Source organism: Phoca vitulina, unplaced genomic scaffold (assembly GCF_004348235.1).
Source record: "Phoca vitulina isolate PV1807 unplaced genomic scaffold, GSC_HSeal_1.0 scaffold2, whole genome shotgun sequence".
Lineage (NCBI taxonomy): Eukaryota > Metazoa > Chordata > Mammalia > Carnivora > Phocidae > Phoca > Phoca vitulina.
This window is the reverse complement of record NW_022589705.1, coordinates 59,494,895-59,509,811: the sequence shown is the minus strand read 5'-3', so window position 1 is coordinate 59,509,811 and position 14,917 is coordinate 59,494,895. Positions and strand designations below refer to the sequence as shown.

Below are 14,917 nucleotides of genomic sequence, written 5' to 3'. Positions count from 1 at the left end.
ATTTGTAATGAGGAGATTGAATTAGATATTCTAAAAGTCCTTTTCATATCTAAGATTCTGTGATTTTTGAAAATCATGTTTTGTGTTTTGCTTTTTTTTTCCCCCTATGTATTTAACTTGGATGATGGCAATCCAGTGAAATCCTAGGAGCAATTTATCAATATAGAAAGTCATTTTCCGTAGTGGAACTGTGTCCCACGTCTGTCTCTAGGCTCTGTTACTTCATGCAGCTGTCAGAGTGAGGGGCTCTGGTCTCTTAAAATCATGGTTCATGCCAGTATCAGCAGACTGGTTTCTGAGGTGGATAGAAATGGACAACAGATTGCACTGTCCCTGAATGTTAGTGCAGGTGTGGTCTAAGCTTAGTACAACGCCTTCATGTTACATTTGTGTTGTAGGTCTTCCACAGTCTGTCTTCTAATGACCTTTCTCATGTTATGTTTGCAGTTTTCAAATTCTTTCAAAATTCTGTTAAATTCAAAAATTTTCCTCCTCTGTTGGATTCATCCCATCCTTTTGTCTGTTTTGTGTATTTCCTTATCACATTTCCATTCCTTAGGAATTCCCTTTTCATTCCATCCCTATCTCTACCTCCTTCTGTCCAAATCTTATCTGAGACCCTGCCTTAAATGTGCTGTCTGAATGAAGAATTCTGTTCCATACCAGAAATGAATGCTCCTTCCACAACTACCTTAGGTAGCACTTCCACAGGTAGCTCCTTCCACAACTACCTTAGGTAGCACTTAGGTAAACATATATATGTTTATGGTGCTTTTTTTTTTTTTTTTCCAGTTTCATGTTTTGATATCCCTCTCAATGTTATTTGTTTACATACTGTATTTTTCTCACAGGGCTTTATGCTAAGGAATAGGGTGTGATTCATGTTTGTGTCCTGTAGTGCTTATCACAATGCCTTGTATGGAGTAAGGTTTAATAAATGATTATGAAATCATGGAGGAAATGGAAGAAGTCCAGAGAAGGGAAGTGACTTGCCTAAAGTCACACATCTAGTTAACAGCTTCATTTGGTTGGGAAGTTATTGCTGTTGCCCTAAAAAATAAATGCTGAGGGTAGGGAAAGATCTTTTACTTTCTGTCCCAATGAGCAAATATTTTTGCCAACACAAAAACAAGACAGTATAAAGAATGTTTGGGGCACCTGGGTGGCTCAGTCATTAAGCATCTGCCTTCAACTCAGGTCATGATCCCAGGGTCCTGGGATCGAACCCCGCATCGGGCTCCCTGCTCAGCAGGGAGTCTGCTTCTCCCAGTCTCTCCTCCCCCTGCTTGTGCTGTCTCTCTCTGTCAAATAAATAAAATCTTTAAAAAAAAAAAAGAATGCTCATGTTGTCATATGCCACTAAAAACAAGTTCATCTTCAGCTTGTGGCTGTAGGAATGAGGAATCATCCATTGGATTTGCCAGTGCAGTTCACAGCCAGTGCTTGCGCCCTCAACTTAACACGCCAGGGCCTGGCCAGGGGGATGCCTGTTCGTCTGTTGTCAGAGGTCACCTGTCTGCTTTTCAAGGCTCTGAAAAATTTCCCCCATTACCAGCAGGTAATTGAATACTTGACTGCTTCTTACTTCAGGACAAATAACATGAAAAAAATTATTAGTATTAGTTAATATTAGCTATTATTAATATTAGCATTATTTTGTTTTAATTTTTCATCCTCCCTGAGAGAGAATAGTTAAGGAATTTATGTTTGTTATAGAAAAAAATAGCAAATTTGGATTAGCAATTGGGTTTAAATTTTTTTTTTAATTTTTTTATTGTTATGTTAATCCCCATACATTACATCATTAATTTTAGATGGGTTTAAATTTTTAAAATTTTTTTAGAAACCATTGACCCAGAAATCCATATACTGTTAACACTTCAGTACATCCTTACAGGCTTAACATCATATGTGAAAATTAAATTAAAAAAAAAATTAAATTGAATTGAATCATAGATGTAAATATAAAAACTGAAAACCATAAAACTTCTAGAAGAAAACAGGACAAAATATTGGTGACCTTGGAGTAGGCAGAGTTTTCTTAGGATACAAAAAGCACATGTCATGAAAGAAAAATAATAAATTAGAATTCATCAAAATTAAAGGCTTCTCATATACACAGACATACACAAATTGAAAAGGGTAAGTCATGGGATGGCAAAAATGTTTGTTTTGTTTATATGAAAAAGGACTTTTTATAGAGAACATAAAGAACTCTTAACTCCGCATAAGACAAGCCCATTTTTTAAAAAGGCAAAAGATTTGAGCACTTTACTAAGAAGATTAAACAGATGACAGATGAGCATATGAAAAGATGCTCAGTGTTTTTAGTCATAAGGGAAATGCAAATTAAAACCACTTTGAATTACCACTGCATACCTAGATACTACTGCACACCCTCTAGATTGGTTGAAATTAAAAGATTGACAATACAAAATGTTAGCAAGGGTGTGGAGCAACTGAAATTCTCATATATAGATGTTAAGAATGTAAAATGATAGAACTATCAGTTCAACAGGCTGGTAGTTTCTTTCAAAGTCAGACATACACCTTCTTTACTACCTAGTCTTTCCACTCCAAGAGAAATGAAATCATATATTCATACAAAGCCTTTTACATGAATATTTATAATATCTTTATTCATAATATATCCCCTAAAACTGAAAACCTTTCTGTTGTTGAACAGCAGGTGAATAGATAAACAAATTGTGGTATATTCATATAAGAAACTCCTCTATTTGGCAATAAAAAGGAATAAAGTACTGGTACATGCAACATGGATGAATCTCAAAAGCATTGTATGCTAAGCAAAATAAGCCAGACACAGAAGAGTAGATATTATATGATTCTATTTATGTGAAACTTTAGAAAAGATTAATCTGTAATGACAATGTAATTTTCTGAGGTTGGGATTGACTAGAAGGTGGTACAGTGCAACTCTTTGGGTGATGGAAATATTTTTTATCTCAATTATGGTGATGGTGGATGGTAGTGGTTATACAGCTGTATCAGTCTGCCAAATCTAATTGAAGTGTGTACTTACAATGGAAATTTTTAAAAAATACAATAAGGAAGGTGGTCTTTCTTCAATAAAAAAAAAATCTGCATTTTCACTTTCTCTTGAAAAGTTGGAAGCTCCTTCACAGTTCAGTGTTTATTCCTTCATGGAAGCCATCAGTTGGAGTAACAACTGCCCCTATAAAAGGGCATGAATTCTCCAGTTGTTCGTAATTCCCACCACTGCTCTGCTGTGTCACAGTCAGCCCTCCTCACTTGTTTCTGTTACTGCCTAGTTCCTGTTGGCATTTCAGGCTTGCTGCCCCTGCCTCCTGGCCTACTTATGGCCTTTCAAAGAGATGGTGTATTTTTCTATTGCTACAGCTTTCTCAGGAGGCCTTCTCTTTCTTTTCTATCTGTAAAGGCCCAGTTCAACCCTACCAGTCTTAAGTTGCAAGTACAGCTCTATCACAGAGTTAGTTATAAGGTCTGGTAAGGACATTTGTAGATGGCCAGGCTTCAGGTAATTGGTTTGGATTGACACACAGGCAGGCCACTAGGGTTCATGGGGAAAAGACCCCCTGCTTTGCCAAAAAAAAAAAAAAAGTGGGGGCAGATTATTCTTTAGGCAGAGGTGAATGTGACAGAGTAAGATTACATGAAGAACTTGGAGAGGGCCAGGTACACAGTGAGTTCTCAGTAAGAAAAGCTCATTGGTAGCACCTTCCAAGTGCTTAGAATCTTTATTTAGAATGGGGTATCCCTTTGCTCAAAATTATTTTTCTTTATTCCCTTAAAGTTACAGAAGAATTGTCTTCTCTCCTTAACTAATTCCAGGATTCTTGTGGATGTTCCATTTGACAGGCAAGTATAAAACTTGGTCATCTGATTTTGGGGTGTTGACCAGTGTTACTCTGAACATTGTTGGCTTTTGGTTATTAGCTTATTAGCAAGGTTTTGATTAAGGCTGGGCTAAGGTGTTTGAGGAGAATGTTCTGTTGAGCACCTGCCAGAGAGGTGATTGGAAGTACCCTACAGATGACCCTTGAACAATGCGGGGATTAGGGACACTGCCCCCCCCACCTCTACCCTGCACAGTAAAAAATGCATGTGTAACTTTTGAGTCACCAAAAACTGAACTACTCATAGCCTATTGTTGACTGGAAAGCCTTAGTGATAAACAGTCGATTAACACGTATTTTGTATGTTAAGTATTATTATATACTGTATTCTACAATAAAGTAACCTAGAGAAAAGAAAATGTTATTAAAATCATAAACAAGAGAAAGTATAATACATTTACAGTACCATACTGTATTTATCAATATGAAAAGCTTACATTATCTGTTTATAAGATGAATCATCCGTCAGTACCTACATCAATATCATCTTACATCATACAAAACACTGTAGATGTATGTATTACTAAGACTAGATATCAAAAATGAAAAGGTAGGGGCGCCTGGGTGGGTCAGTCGGTTAACCGTCCGACTCTTGATTTCAGCTCAGGTCATGATCTCAGGGTTATGAGATCGAGTGTCAGGCTCCATGCTCAGCAGGGAATCTTCTCTTCTTCCTCCTCTCTCTCCTGCCAGATATCTAATGTCAGCCCCTTGTTCTGCTCATGCACTCTCTCTCTCTAAATAAATCTTTACAAAAAAAAAGAAGAGACGGGCGCCTGGGTGGCTCAGTCGTTAAGCGTCTGCCTTCGGCTCAGGTCATGATCCCAGGGTCCTGGGATCGAGCCCCGCATCGGGCTCCCTGCTCTGCAGGAAGCCTGCTTCTCCCTCTCCCACTCCCCCTGCTTGTTCCTTCTCTCGCTGTGTCTCTCTCTGTCAAATAAAAAAAAAAAAAAAAGACAATGTAGGGCACCTGGCTGGCTCAGTCGGTAAAGCATGTGACTCTTGCTCTCATGGTCATGGGTTCGAGCTCCACGTTGGGGGTGGAGTTTACTTAGAAAGAAAAGATAATGTGAAAAAGAAATACTTATTTACAGGGCACCTGGGTGGCTCAGTCAGTTAGGCACCTGACTCTTAATTTTGGCTCAGGTCATGATCTTGGGGCTGTGGCTCTGTCAGGCTCCGCCCTGAGTGTTCACGTGCACACACACACACTCTCTCTCAAAAACAAAAACAAAAACACGCATATATATTTATTGATGGGTAATTCATGCACCGATAATGGAGAAGCAGCAATATGATTGCTTTATGGTAGTGTTGTATAATCGATAGAATTGCTTCATGGTAGCGTAGCCTCCCACTAATGAATGAATTGCTATGACATTTTTATGGCATACAGCATAACAGTCATATTTATAATACAATATTGGAAACACTGTTACATTAAAAAAAATAAAACTACTTACCTGTGATGATAGGCTGATATGCAGTTTCTCCAATTATGAAAGAAAGGCATACTATATGGTAATGTAATTCTTTGAAATCAAAGTTATAAGCTGTAAGAAAACTAACACGTTATTAATTTTATATTAAATATCACTTACTTTATGCCGTATAAGGATAGGCTGTCCACTTCCAGTCTTGCATGTGATGTTCTGCATCATGAATACTTAGGCAGTGATGATGATGACGACACAGAAACATCTCATACAGTTCTTGCTGTGCAGTTATTAGATATTCACATGAAGATACATACACAACGGATAAGTTTATTAACTGTAAGCACGATGATTATTTACTGCTCATTAAGTGGAAGTGGATCATCATAAAGGTCTTTATCCTCATCGTTTTCATGTGGAGTAGGCTGAGGAGGAAGAGGAGGGGTTGGTTTTGCTGTCTTCGGGGTGGACGAGGTGGAGGGATTGAAAGGGGAGGCAGGCACACTTGGGGTACCTTGACAGAAATACATCATAATTTCTGTCTGACTTATTTGCTTTTGCATTTCTCTAAAAATATTTCTATGTAGTACCAATCCTTCTGCTACCATATGCTTTAGTTTCTTTGCCCATATCATAGAAAGGTCCATGTTATAAAAGAAGTCAAAAGCAGTCTTGAATAATCGGGATCCTTCTGCCAGATTATCTAATGTCAGTTTATTTTCTGGCACTGCTTCTCCTACGTCTTCTTCCTCATTGTTGGACACTGGTTTGGAAGAGCTCATCTCCATCAAGTTGACATCTGTTAATTCCTCTGGTGTGGGGTGTATCAGCTCTTGAATTTCTCCAAGATCCATATCTTGAAACTGTTCACTCCCCACCCTTTTTTGGCCTTATCTACAATCTCTTTCATGATTTCCTTGATTGGCTCTGTTATAAATCCTGTGAAGTCACACACAGCATCTGAACACAGTCTTCTTCAGCAGAAATTTATTGTTTCAGGCTTGATGGCTTTTTTTTTTTTTTTTTCTTCCGGCTTGATTGCTTTTTTTTTTTTTTTTCTTCAGGCTTGATGGCTTTTATGGCTTTTTCGATAACAACAGTGGCATCTTCAATGGTGTAATCCTTCCAGACTTTGATGACGTTCTACTAGGATTCTCTTCCATAGCATTGACAGTCCTTTCCCTAGAATACTGTGTGTAATGAGCCTTAAAGGTCCCTATCACCCCCTGATCTAGAGGCTGAATTAGAGACGCTGTGTTTGGGGGCATATAGACCACTTTAGTGCCTTCAGTATTGAACTCACGGGATTCTGGGTGGCCAGGGGCATTATCCAATATAAAAAGAATTTTAAAAGGCAGTTCTAAACCAATATTGCACTATATGTTAACTAACTAGAATTTAAAGAAAAATTTAAAAATTAAAAAAAAAAAAGGACAGTCCTTGGGGCGCCTGGGTGGCTCAGTTGTTAAGCATCTGCCTTCGGCTCAGATCATGATCCCAGGGTCCTGGGATCGAGCCCCACATCAGGCTCCTTGCTCCGCGGGAGGCCTGCTTGTCCCTCTCCCACTCCCCCCCTGCTTGTGTTCCCTCTCTCCTGTCTCTCTCTCTGTCAAATAAATAAATAAAATCTTTAAAAAAAAAAAAAAAAAAAGAGGACAGTCCTTTACTGGCAAGGTACTTCCTGACTTCAGGGACAAAGTATTGATGGAACCAATCCAGAAAAGGGATTTTTTTTTTAAGATTTTATTTAATTAATTAATTAATTAATTAATTAATTTATTTATTTGACAGAGAGTACAAGCAGGCGGAGTGGCAGGCAAAAGGAGAGAGAGAAGCAGACTCCCCACTGAGCAGGGACCCCCTACATGGGGCTCGATCCCAGGATCCTGGGACCATAACCCGAGCCAAAGGCATACGCTTAACCGACAGCCACCCAGGCACCACCAGAAAAAGGATTCTTGTCCAAGCCTTCTTCTTGTACAACCAAAAGACTAGCAGCCAGTGTTTATCTTTTCCCTTCAAGTCTTGGGGATTAGCAGCTTTATAGACCAGGGCAGTTCTTATCATAAAGCTAACTGTATTTGCACAAACCAGTAGAGTTAGCCTATCCCTTTCTGCCTTAATTCCTGGTGCTCGCTTCTCTCTCTTACAAATAAATGTCCTTTGTGGCATTTTTTTTCCCCCAGGATGGAGCATTTTCATCTACATTAGAAACTTGTTCAGGTAGATCTCTTCTTCTTCATGATTTTCTTAATGGTGTCTGGGAACTCATCTGCCTCTTGATTGGCAGAAGCTGCTTCTCCTGTTATCTTGACATTTTTTAATTCAAACCTCTTTCTAAAATTATCAAACCGTCTTTTGCTGACATTGAATTTGCAGTTTTAGATCCTTCACCTTCCTTTTGCTTTAACTTGTCATATAATGAATTTACTTTTTGTCGAGTCATGTTAGAGTCTATAAGTATGGCTTTCTCAAAGCAATCCTGTACCCACATAAAAGCTGCATTTTCAAAGAGATAAAAAGGTGTTTCGCAAAAAGTGCAAGGTTTTCATTTCTGCTGGCATAGCTGCACCAACAACTTTACAAATTTCCTTTTCTTTTTTTACAATGGGCCTTATACTGGATTCATTTGTCTTGAAATGATGGGTACCCCCAGGTGCAGACCTCATTCTACGGTAGATATCAGGCAATCAGCTTTTTCTTGTAATGTCATGACTTTTCTCTGCTTCTTGGGAGCACTTCCAACATCGCTAGTGGCACTTTGTATGGGTCCCCCCCATGGTGTTACTCAAGGTTTACAGTATTTCACTAAACACAATGAAAACTATGCGAGAACTGTAAGAGATTACTTTTTACTTTTCAATTTACTGGAAAGACGAACTGCTCATATGGAGTGATTAGTTTTGCATGGCATTTTAAGTGGATACTCACAATGCTTGAGCTCACCCCCATATTGATAGGAGGTGGCTGCAAAATAATACAGTTGTATAGTATTACTACAGTTAATTTTATGCTGTTACCATTTAATTCTGCATCTTTATGTTTTGTTTACATTTCTCTTGACTGGTCAGTGTTTGTATAAGTTTTAATGAATTTTAACCTTTTATAGTAGATGTGTGTATATTTTATGGTTATAAATAGTAAAAGAAACTACTACCTAGTATCTACATATATTTTATGCATTTATAAATACCTAACTTTTTCTTAATTTTTTTGATGTTTCTAGACTATGCGGTTTGTCTGAGTTTTTCCAAATTGTCGCAAATCTCCAAAAAATTTTCCAGTATATTTATTGAAAAAAATCTGTGTATAAGTGGACCAGTACAGTTCAAACCTGTGTTGTTCCAGGGTCGACTGTGCTCACAAATGTCTCCCGAAGTGATTCCAGTTCAGGGTAGTGAGTGGTAAGAACATGGGCTTCAGAGAGTCAAACATACTTGGATTCAAGTTCTAGCCCTTCCATTATCTTTGTGCATTAATTTCCTCATTTATAAAATGGTGACTCTTCTGAGGGTTAGACATGACAATGTAAAGTACTTACGGCAGCGCCTAGCTTAAGAAGTAGAGTCTGTTCTAAACATTAGTCATTCTTATTATTTTATTGATAATAATTAAGAAAATCATCTTCATAGACTCTAAAGGGGCTCCTCCTGAGGACTTTATAGTCTTGCAGATTCATGAGCTCAAAAACATTTATAATAGTTGCTGCTAACGGCAGGAAAATTAAGCACAGGCTAACATGAACAAAGCCTGTGATACATTGGCACAGAGTTGTAGGCTAAGCCATTCTCAAATCTAATTGAGATGTGTGCTTAAAATGAGAGTTGACTTTTAAAATTACAATAGGGAAGGTGGTCTTCCTCATTAAAAAAAAAATCTATTTCTACCTTCTCTTGAGAAGTTAGATCTTTCTCAACTCAGTCTTCATTCCTACAGTTGCAATCAATAGGAGCTGACTACCAGCTACCCCTTTAAAAAGGCAGGCATTCTCTCTAGCTACGTGATGTGTTTGCTGTGGCATTTTAGCATTGTCTACAATTCAGATTATAAATTACTACCTCTAGGGGAACTTCTTTCCGTTTTTTCAGACCCATCATAGTAGAAACTGAATGCTTAAAATAAGTCTTTCTTAGATCTGCTTATCTTTCTTTGAATTCTTTGCATTTCACTTACATTCTTATTTGCCTGCTCTCTTCTGATCTTCTCTTTTTGTCAGATGCTCTTGATTCTCATAGCTGAGTCTTTAGAAACCTAAGAAACAGGATTTGTTGGGGAGGCTAAGTGATTTCCTCTTTCCTTATGTACAGTTTAAAACTTTATTGTGAGAAAAATACTGCTTTTCAGGTTTGATGCTGCCAAGTTTGTTATGAGATGGCTCTGTAAACATGAGAACCCCAAGATGCAAACAATGGCAGTGAGCATCACCTCTATTCTAGCCCTGCAGGTATGTGATCGCTAAAGGCAAGATTTCTCTCTCTAGTCTTGACGGAGCTCTGATAGACCTCCAGTATTTCACTTTCGGCTTTTTGTTTGCTTATAGCTCTCACCTGAGCAAACTGCACAACTTAAGGAAGAGCTCCTCATGGCAGTTAAGGTAGGTGGGTTGTCACTTTCATAACCTTTTTTCTAATAAAAAATTTATGAACATAATCTAAAAAGTCAGATCATTCTAAAAGGCTTATAAAATGAAAAATCTATAAGACCTGCTCCCCAGAAGAAACTACTTTCTACTCTTGGAGCTACTTCTTCTAGTATCTACCTCCACATCTGTAAATAAAATGCTTTTAACTTGATTTATCAGTTTTAGATGTTTCCTAGTGATTCCGCTGCTATGGTAAATAAGAACTTAGCTCTCCCACATGTATCTTTACAAATTACCTCCCTTCCCAACACATTTATATCATAATTTTTTTATTCAAATTCAGTTTAATTAACATATACTGTATTATTAGTTTCAGAGGTAGAATTCAGTGATTCATCAGTTGCATATAACACACAGTGCTCAATACTTCAATATATCTTAATTTTTAATCAGTATTTACATTATGATTATGCTAACATTGCTCACTAAAAAAGCATACATTGTTTTATTTTGTACTTATTTTGAGATGAGGCTTGCAATACCTCCCCCTTCCCCCAGTCATTTATGTTTCCTGTGAACTGTTTATTCATGGCCTTGATATGTTTTCCCTTGGGTTGCTAGCTTTCTTCTGATTTATAAGGTTTCTATATATATTAAGGAATTGAGCCTTTGTGATATGAGATGCATCTATTTTCCCCACTTGGCTGTTTGACTGTTTTTACTTTATTTATGGCATATTTTGCCATGCAGTAACTTTAAAATGTTTATAGGATTCAATTTATTATTTTATTTCTCTGACGTTGATGGCACATTTTGAAAGTATTGCTAAAAATTTCTCATGATTTTTAACATGTAAATACTTGATTTACTTGGAGCTTTTTTTCTTTTTTTTTTTAGATGTAAGGGTCTGTTTTCTTCTCAGTGTCTGCACCTTTTCTTGAATGAATTATCTTTTCTCCACTGTTATGCATTGCTGCCTCTATCATATATTAAATTCCCATATCTGTTTGCGTCTATTTCTGGACTTTGTGCTGTGTTAATTTGTATGTCTATTTATGTGCTGATATCACACTTTTTATTTATTGGCTTTATAAATTCCTTAATAGTTAAGATCTTTCCTTGGGTTTCTTTTAGTTATCCTTATCCTTTTGTTTTTTTAATGTGAACATCAGAAGTATGTGGTGTTTTCTTCATGTTGATATTCTGTATTTCTTAAATTTATTCCTAAGGTCTTTACCTTTTGTATTGCTGTTACAAGTGGAAACTTCTGAGTATTTGGTATCTAGTCAGTAGGTTTGGGGGATAAAAATCAGAGTGATTTTATACATATTAAGTTCTGAGATGCTTGAGATGTCAAGGAGGCAGTTTGATACAGGGTGCAGCTCAGAGGATTGGGTAGACAGGGCTAGAGAATAATTTTGAGTCATCAGTTCTGATGTGGGATGCAAGTACCTACCTAAAGAGTGTGGAGTATATAGACAGAAAAGAAAAGGACTGGAATGAGTATGTTGGAAGAGAAGGAGGAGCCAGGAAAAGAGAGAGGAGTGTCCAAAATGAGGTAGTAGAAAAACAGGAAAGAGTGATGTCTTAGAATCCAAGAGAATTATTTCAAGAAAAATTGAGCAGTTAATTCAGATGCTATTGAGTGGTTGAGTGAAATGAGGACAGAGTTGCCAGTTGGATTTGGCAAGATAGAAGTCATCAGTTGTCTTGCTTACATTATGTTAGTGCAGTAGTGGGACAAAACCTGTTTGGACTACATGATGAGCAAATGAAAGGTGAGAAATGGAGGCAACTTTTTGATATATTTTATTTTTTTATTTTTAAAGATTTTATTTATTTATTTGTTTGTTTGTTTGTTTGTTTGTCAGAGAGAGAGAGAGAGAATACAAGCTGGGGGAGCAGCAGGCAGAGGGAGAAGCAGGCTCCCTGCTGAGCAAGGAGCCCGATGTGGGGCTCAATCCCAGGACTCTGGGATCATGACCTGAGCCGAAGGCAGACGCTTAACAGACTGAGCCACCCAGGCGTCCCTCTGTATATTTTAATGAGAAAGAAAGAAAAAGGAAGATACTACATGGGCCAGTAGTTGTTTTTTTCCAAGATCAGTTACATTAAGATGTATTTTATGCCCATGAAAATAATTCTGACACAAAGGGGAAAACTGATGGCAAAGGCAAGACAGAGGGAAATAATTTGGTGCCAAATCTTTGTGTGTGTACTGGAATTGTACAGCAAGAGTAAAGATGTTGGCTTTAGACTAGAGCAGAAGGGAAAGAGGAATACATTGATGCAAGCAGGTAGGCTGGGAGATTTTGTTAGGAAGAACAGCGATAGTTCTCTGAAAAACTAGATGAAGTGATCAAATAAGAAGAGTAAAAATACCCAGGCGCCCCATGGGTAAAATTTTTGAAGTGGTTGCATTCCTCTTGAAAATAGACATACTCTGATTTGTTTAGTGCTGTTATATTTTATGTACCTTTACATTAGGTGGCTGAGTGAAAACACCTATCTTTTTCCTCTCTTATGACAGTCTAATATGCTTGAAAGAAAGCATGGATACTGGCTTGTGTCCAGAAATATTCTGATCTGAACCGGTGTTTTAGAATCTCTGTTCAAGTGAACCCATGATTTCTTTAAGCTATTAGGACATATGGTTGTTACAAGTGGAATCTTCTGAGTATTTGGTATCTATAGTCAGTAGGTTTGGGGGATAAAAATCAGAGTGATTTTAGGGGAGCCTGCGTGGCTCAGTCGTTAAAGCGTCTGCCTTTGGCTCAGGTCATGATCCCAGGGTCCTGGGATCGAGCCCCGCATTGGGCTCCTTGCTCAGAGGGAAGCCTGCTTCTCCCTCTCCCACTCTCCCTGTTTGTGTTCCCTCTCTCCTGTCTCTCTCTCTGTCAAATAAATAAATAAAATCTTTAAAAAAAATCAGAGTGATTTTAGATGGATTAAGTTCTGAGGTGCTTGAGATGTCAAGGAGGCAGTTTGATACAGGGTGCAGCTCAGAGGATTGTATGTATGTGTGATATGTACTACAACATATGGTTGTAGTACTAGTGTTACCGTCTAGCCATCCTGATCTGCTCAGTGACCTAGAACAGCATACTTTTTCTTTGGCCTGGCTTAACCCCCTCCCCACCATGTCTCCATTTCTTGCTTAACTCACATCTCTCTCTTTCTCTGCTGGTCTCATTTGTCTCAGTTTACATATTACCTTTGCAGGGAGGCTTCCCTTTCCTACCTTTTCTAAAATAAATTGTTAGGCTTTTATGTGTTTCCTTCAGAACATTTACCAAAACTTAAAATTCTTTTATTTAGATGAGAAAAACCAACTATTTTTTTTAATCTGTCTCACTTACCTGAATAAGTGCTTGATTTCCAGGAGATGTTTACTAAGCATTCTCAATAAATGAATAATGGAATAGTTAATATGTACTTGATTATGAGTCTTATTAACAAGGACCAAGAACTAGGTTAAGTGCTCACAAAACTAACTTTTTTTCCCCTTTAATCCTCATAAAAACCTTAGGAATTAGGTGTAATTCATTATATAGAGAAAAAATGGATCACAAGGCTATTAAGTGGCATAACAACTATTGCTTTTCTTATATTGTAATCAAGTCAGTCACTGGGGCATCTAACTTTTCGTCTCTTTGGTTTTTAGGAACTTCTAGCAATAGTAAAACAAAAGACTACTGAGAATTTAGATGATGTCACCCTCTTGTTTACTTTGAAAGCACTTTGGAATCTTACAGATGAGTCTCCAGCTGCCTGCAATCACTTTATGGAAAATCAAGGATTGACAACCTTTATCCAAGTCTTGGAGGTGGGAAGACAGGATTGAGTTTGTATGTAAAGTTCTTTTCTTCATGATAAAGTAACCTGTATATTCTTTTGACAGACTTTTTCAGAGTCAGCAATACAAAGCAAAGTACTTGGTCTTTGGGTAAGGTGACTTGTTTTCAGTTAATTCTAATTACTAAAATAAAAAAGTAAATAAAACTAACACTTACGTAGCACCTACTATATGCTAGGCACTTTTATAAGGAATTTCTGTGTACTAACTCATTTAATCTTCACATAATTCCCTATAAAGTAATACCGTATCAGTCATCTGTTGCTGTGAACAAACTACAGCTAAAACAGCCATGTTATTTACTTTCGAATCTGTGGGTCAGCAGATTGAACCCAGCTGTACAGTTCTGGTCTCATGTGGAGTTACTCGTGTTGCTGCTGACACCTGGTGGTGTCACCTAGGGCTAGAGCTAGATGATCTAAGATGGCTTGACTCTTGCTGTGACAGTTGGTGCAGGTTTTTAGTTAGGGCTTGTATCTCCATGGGCTTCTTTATTTGGCAGTTTCATGGTAGCGGTAGAAGGCAAGTCCCGCTTATGTTACATTTTCTAATGTCTCACTGGGCAAAGCACATTAGGTGGTCTGGGGTGTTTCCTAGTAATCACTTCTCCAACTCTCCAGTAGCAACTGGATATCCTACAGTTCAGTTCAATTCAGTTCTTACTCTGAGTGCCTGGAGTTATCATCAGGCCTCACAAGTTAAAGGGCTCAGTCCCATGAGACTGCCCCCACTTCAGTTGCCAGTCATTAAGTCTTGGGCCACCCGTACTTCTGACTGACTGGCTGTAAAGTAAGGGTTTCCCCTCCTCAGGTTGATAATTTGCTAGAATGGCTCACAGAACTCAGGAAAGCACACTTTACTTGCTATTATCAGTTTATTATAAAGAATACAACTGAGAAACATTGAAATGGAAGAAGTGTATAGGGTAGGAAGGATGGGTACGTGCAGAGCTTCCATACTCTCTCTGGGCACACCACGTCCCAGTACCTTGATGTGTTCACCAACTCCGAAATTCTCCAAACCCATCATTTAGGACTTTTTATGGAGGTTTCATCACATAGGCACAATTGATTATTAATTCAGTCTTCAGCCCTTCTCCCATCCCCCAGAAGTTATAGGGTGGGGCTTAAAGCCCAGGCTTCTA

General features: G+C 38.0%; 1 protein-coding gene across 1 annotated transcript in view; it reads left to right on the top strand.

Moving 5' to 3' along the window:
- ZYG11A (zyg-11 family member A, cell cycle regulator) overlaps positions 1–14,917 on the top strand; it is a 60,929-nt gene that overhangs the window by 33,721 nt on the left and 12,291 nt on the right. Inside the window, 6 exon segments of the mRNA XM_032414509.1 lie at positions 1,382–1,558; positions 3,797–3,861; positions 9,680–9,779; positions 9,876–9,929; positions 13,582–13,743; positions 13,819–13,863. Coding sequence (XP_032270400.1) covers positions 1,382–1,558; positions 3,797–3,861; positions 9,680–9,779; positions 9,876–9,929; positions 13,582–13,743; positions 13,819–13,863 — 603 coding nt within the window.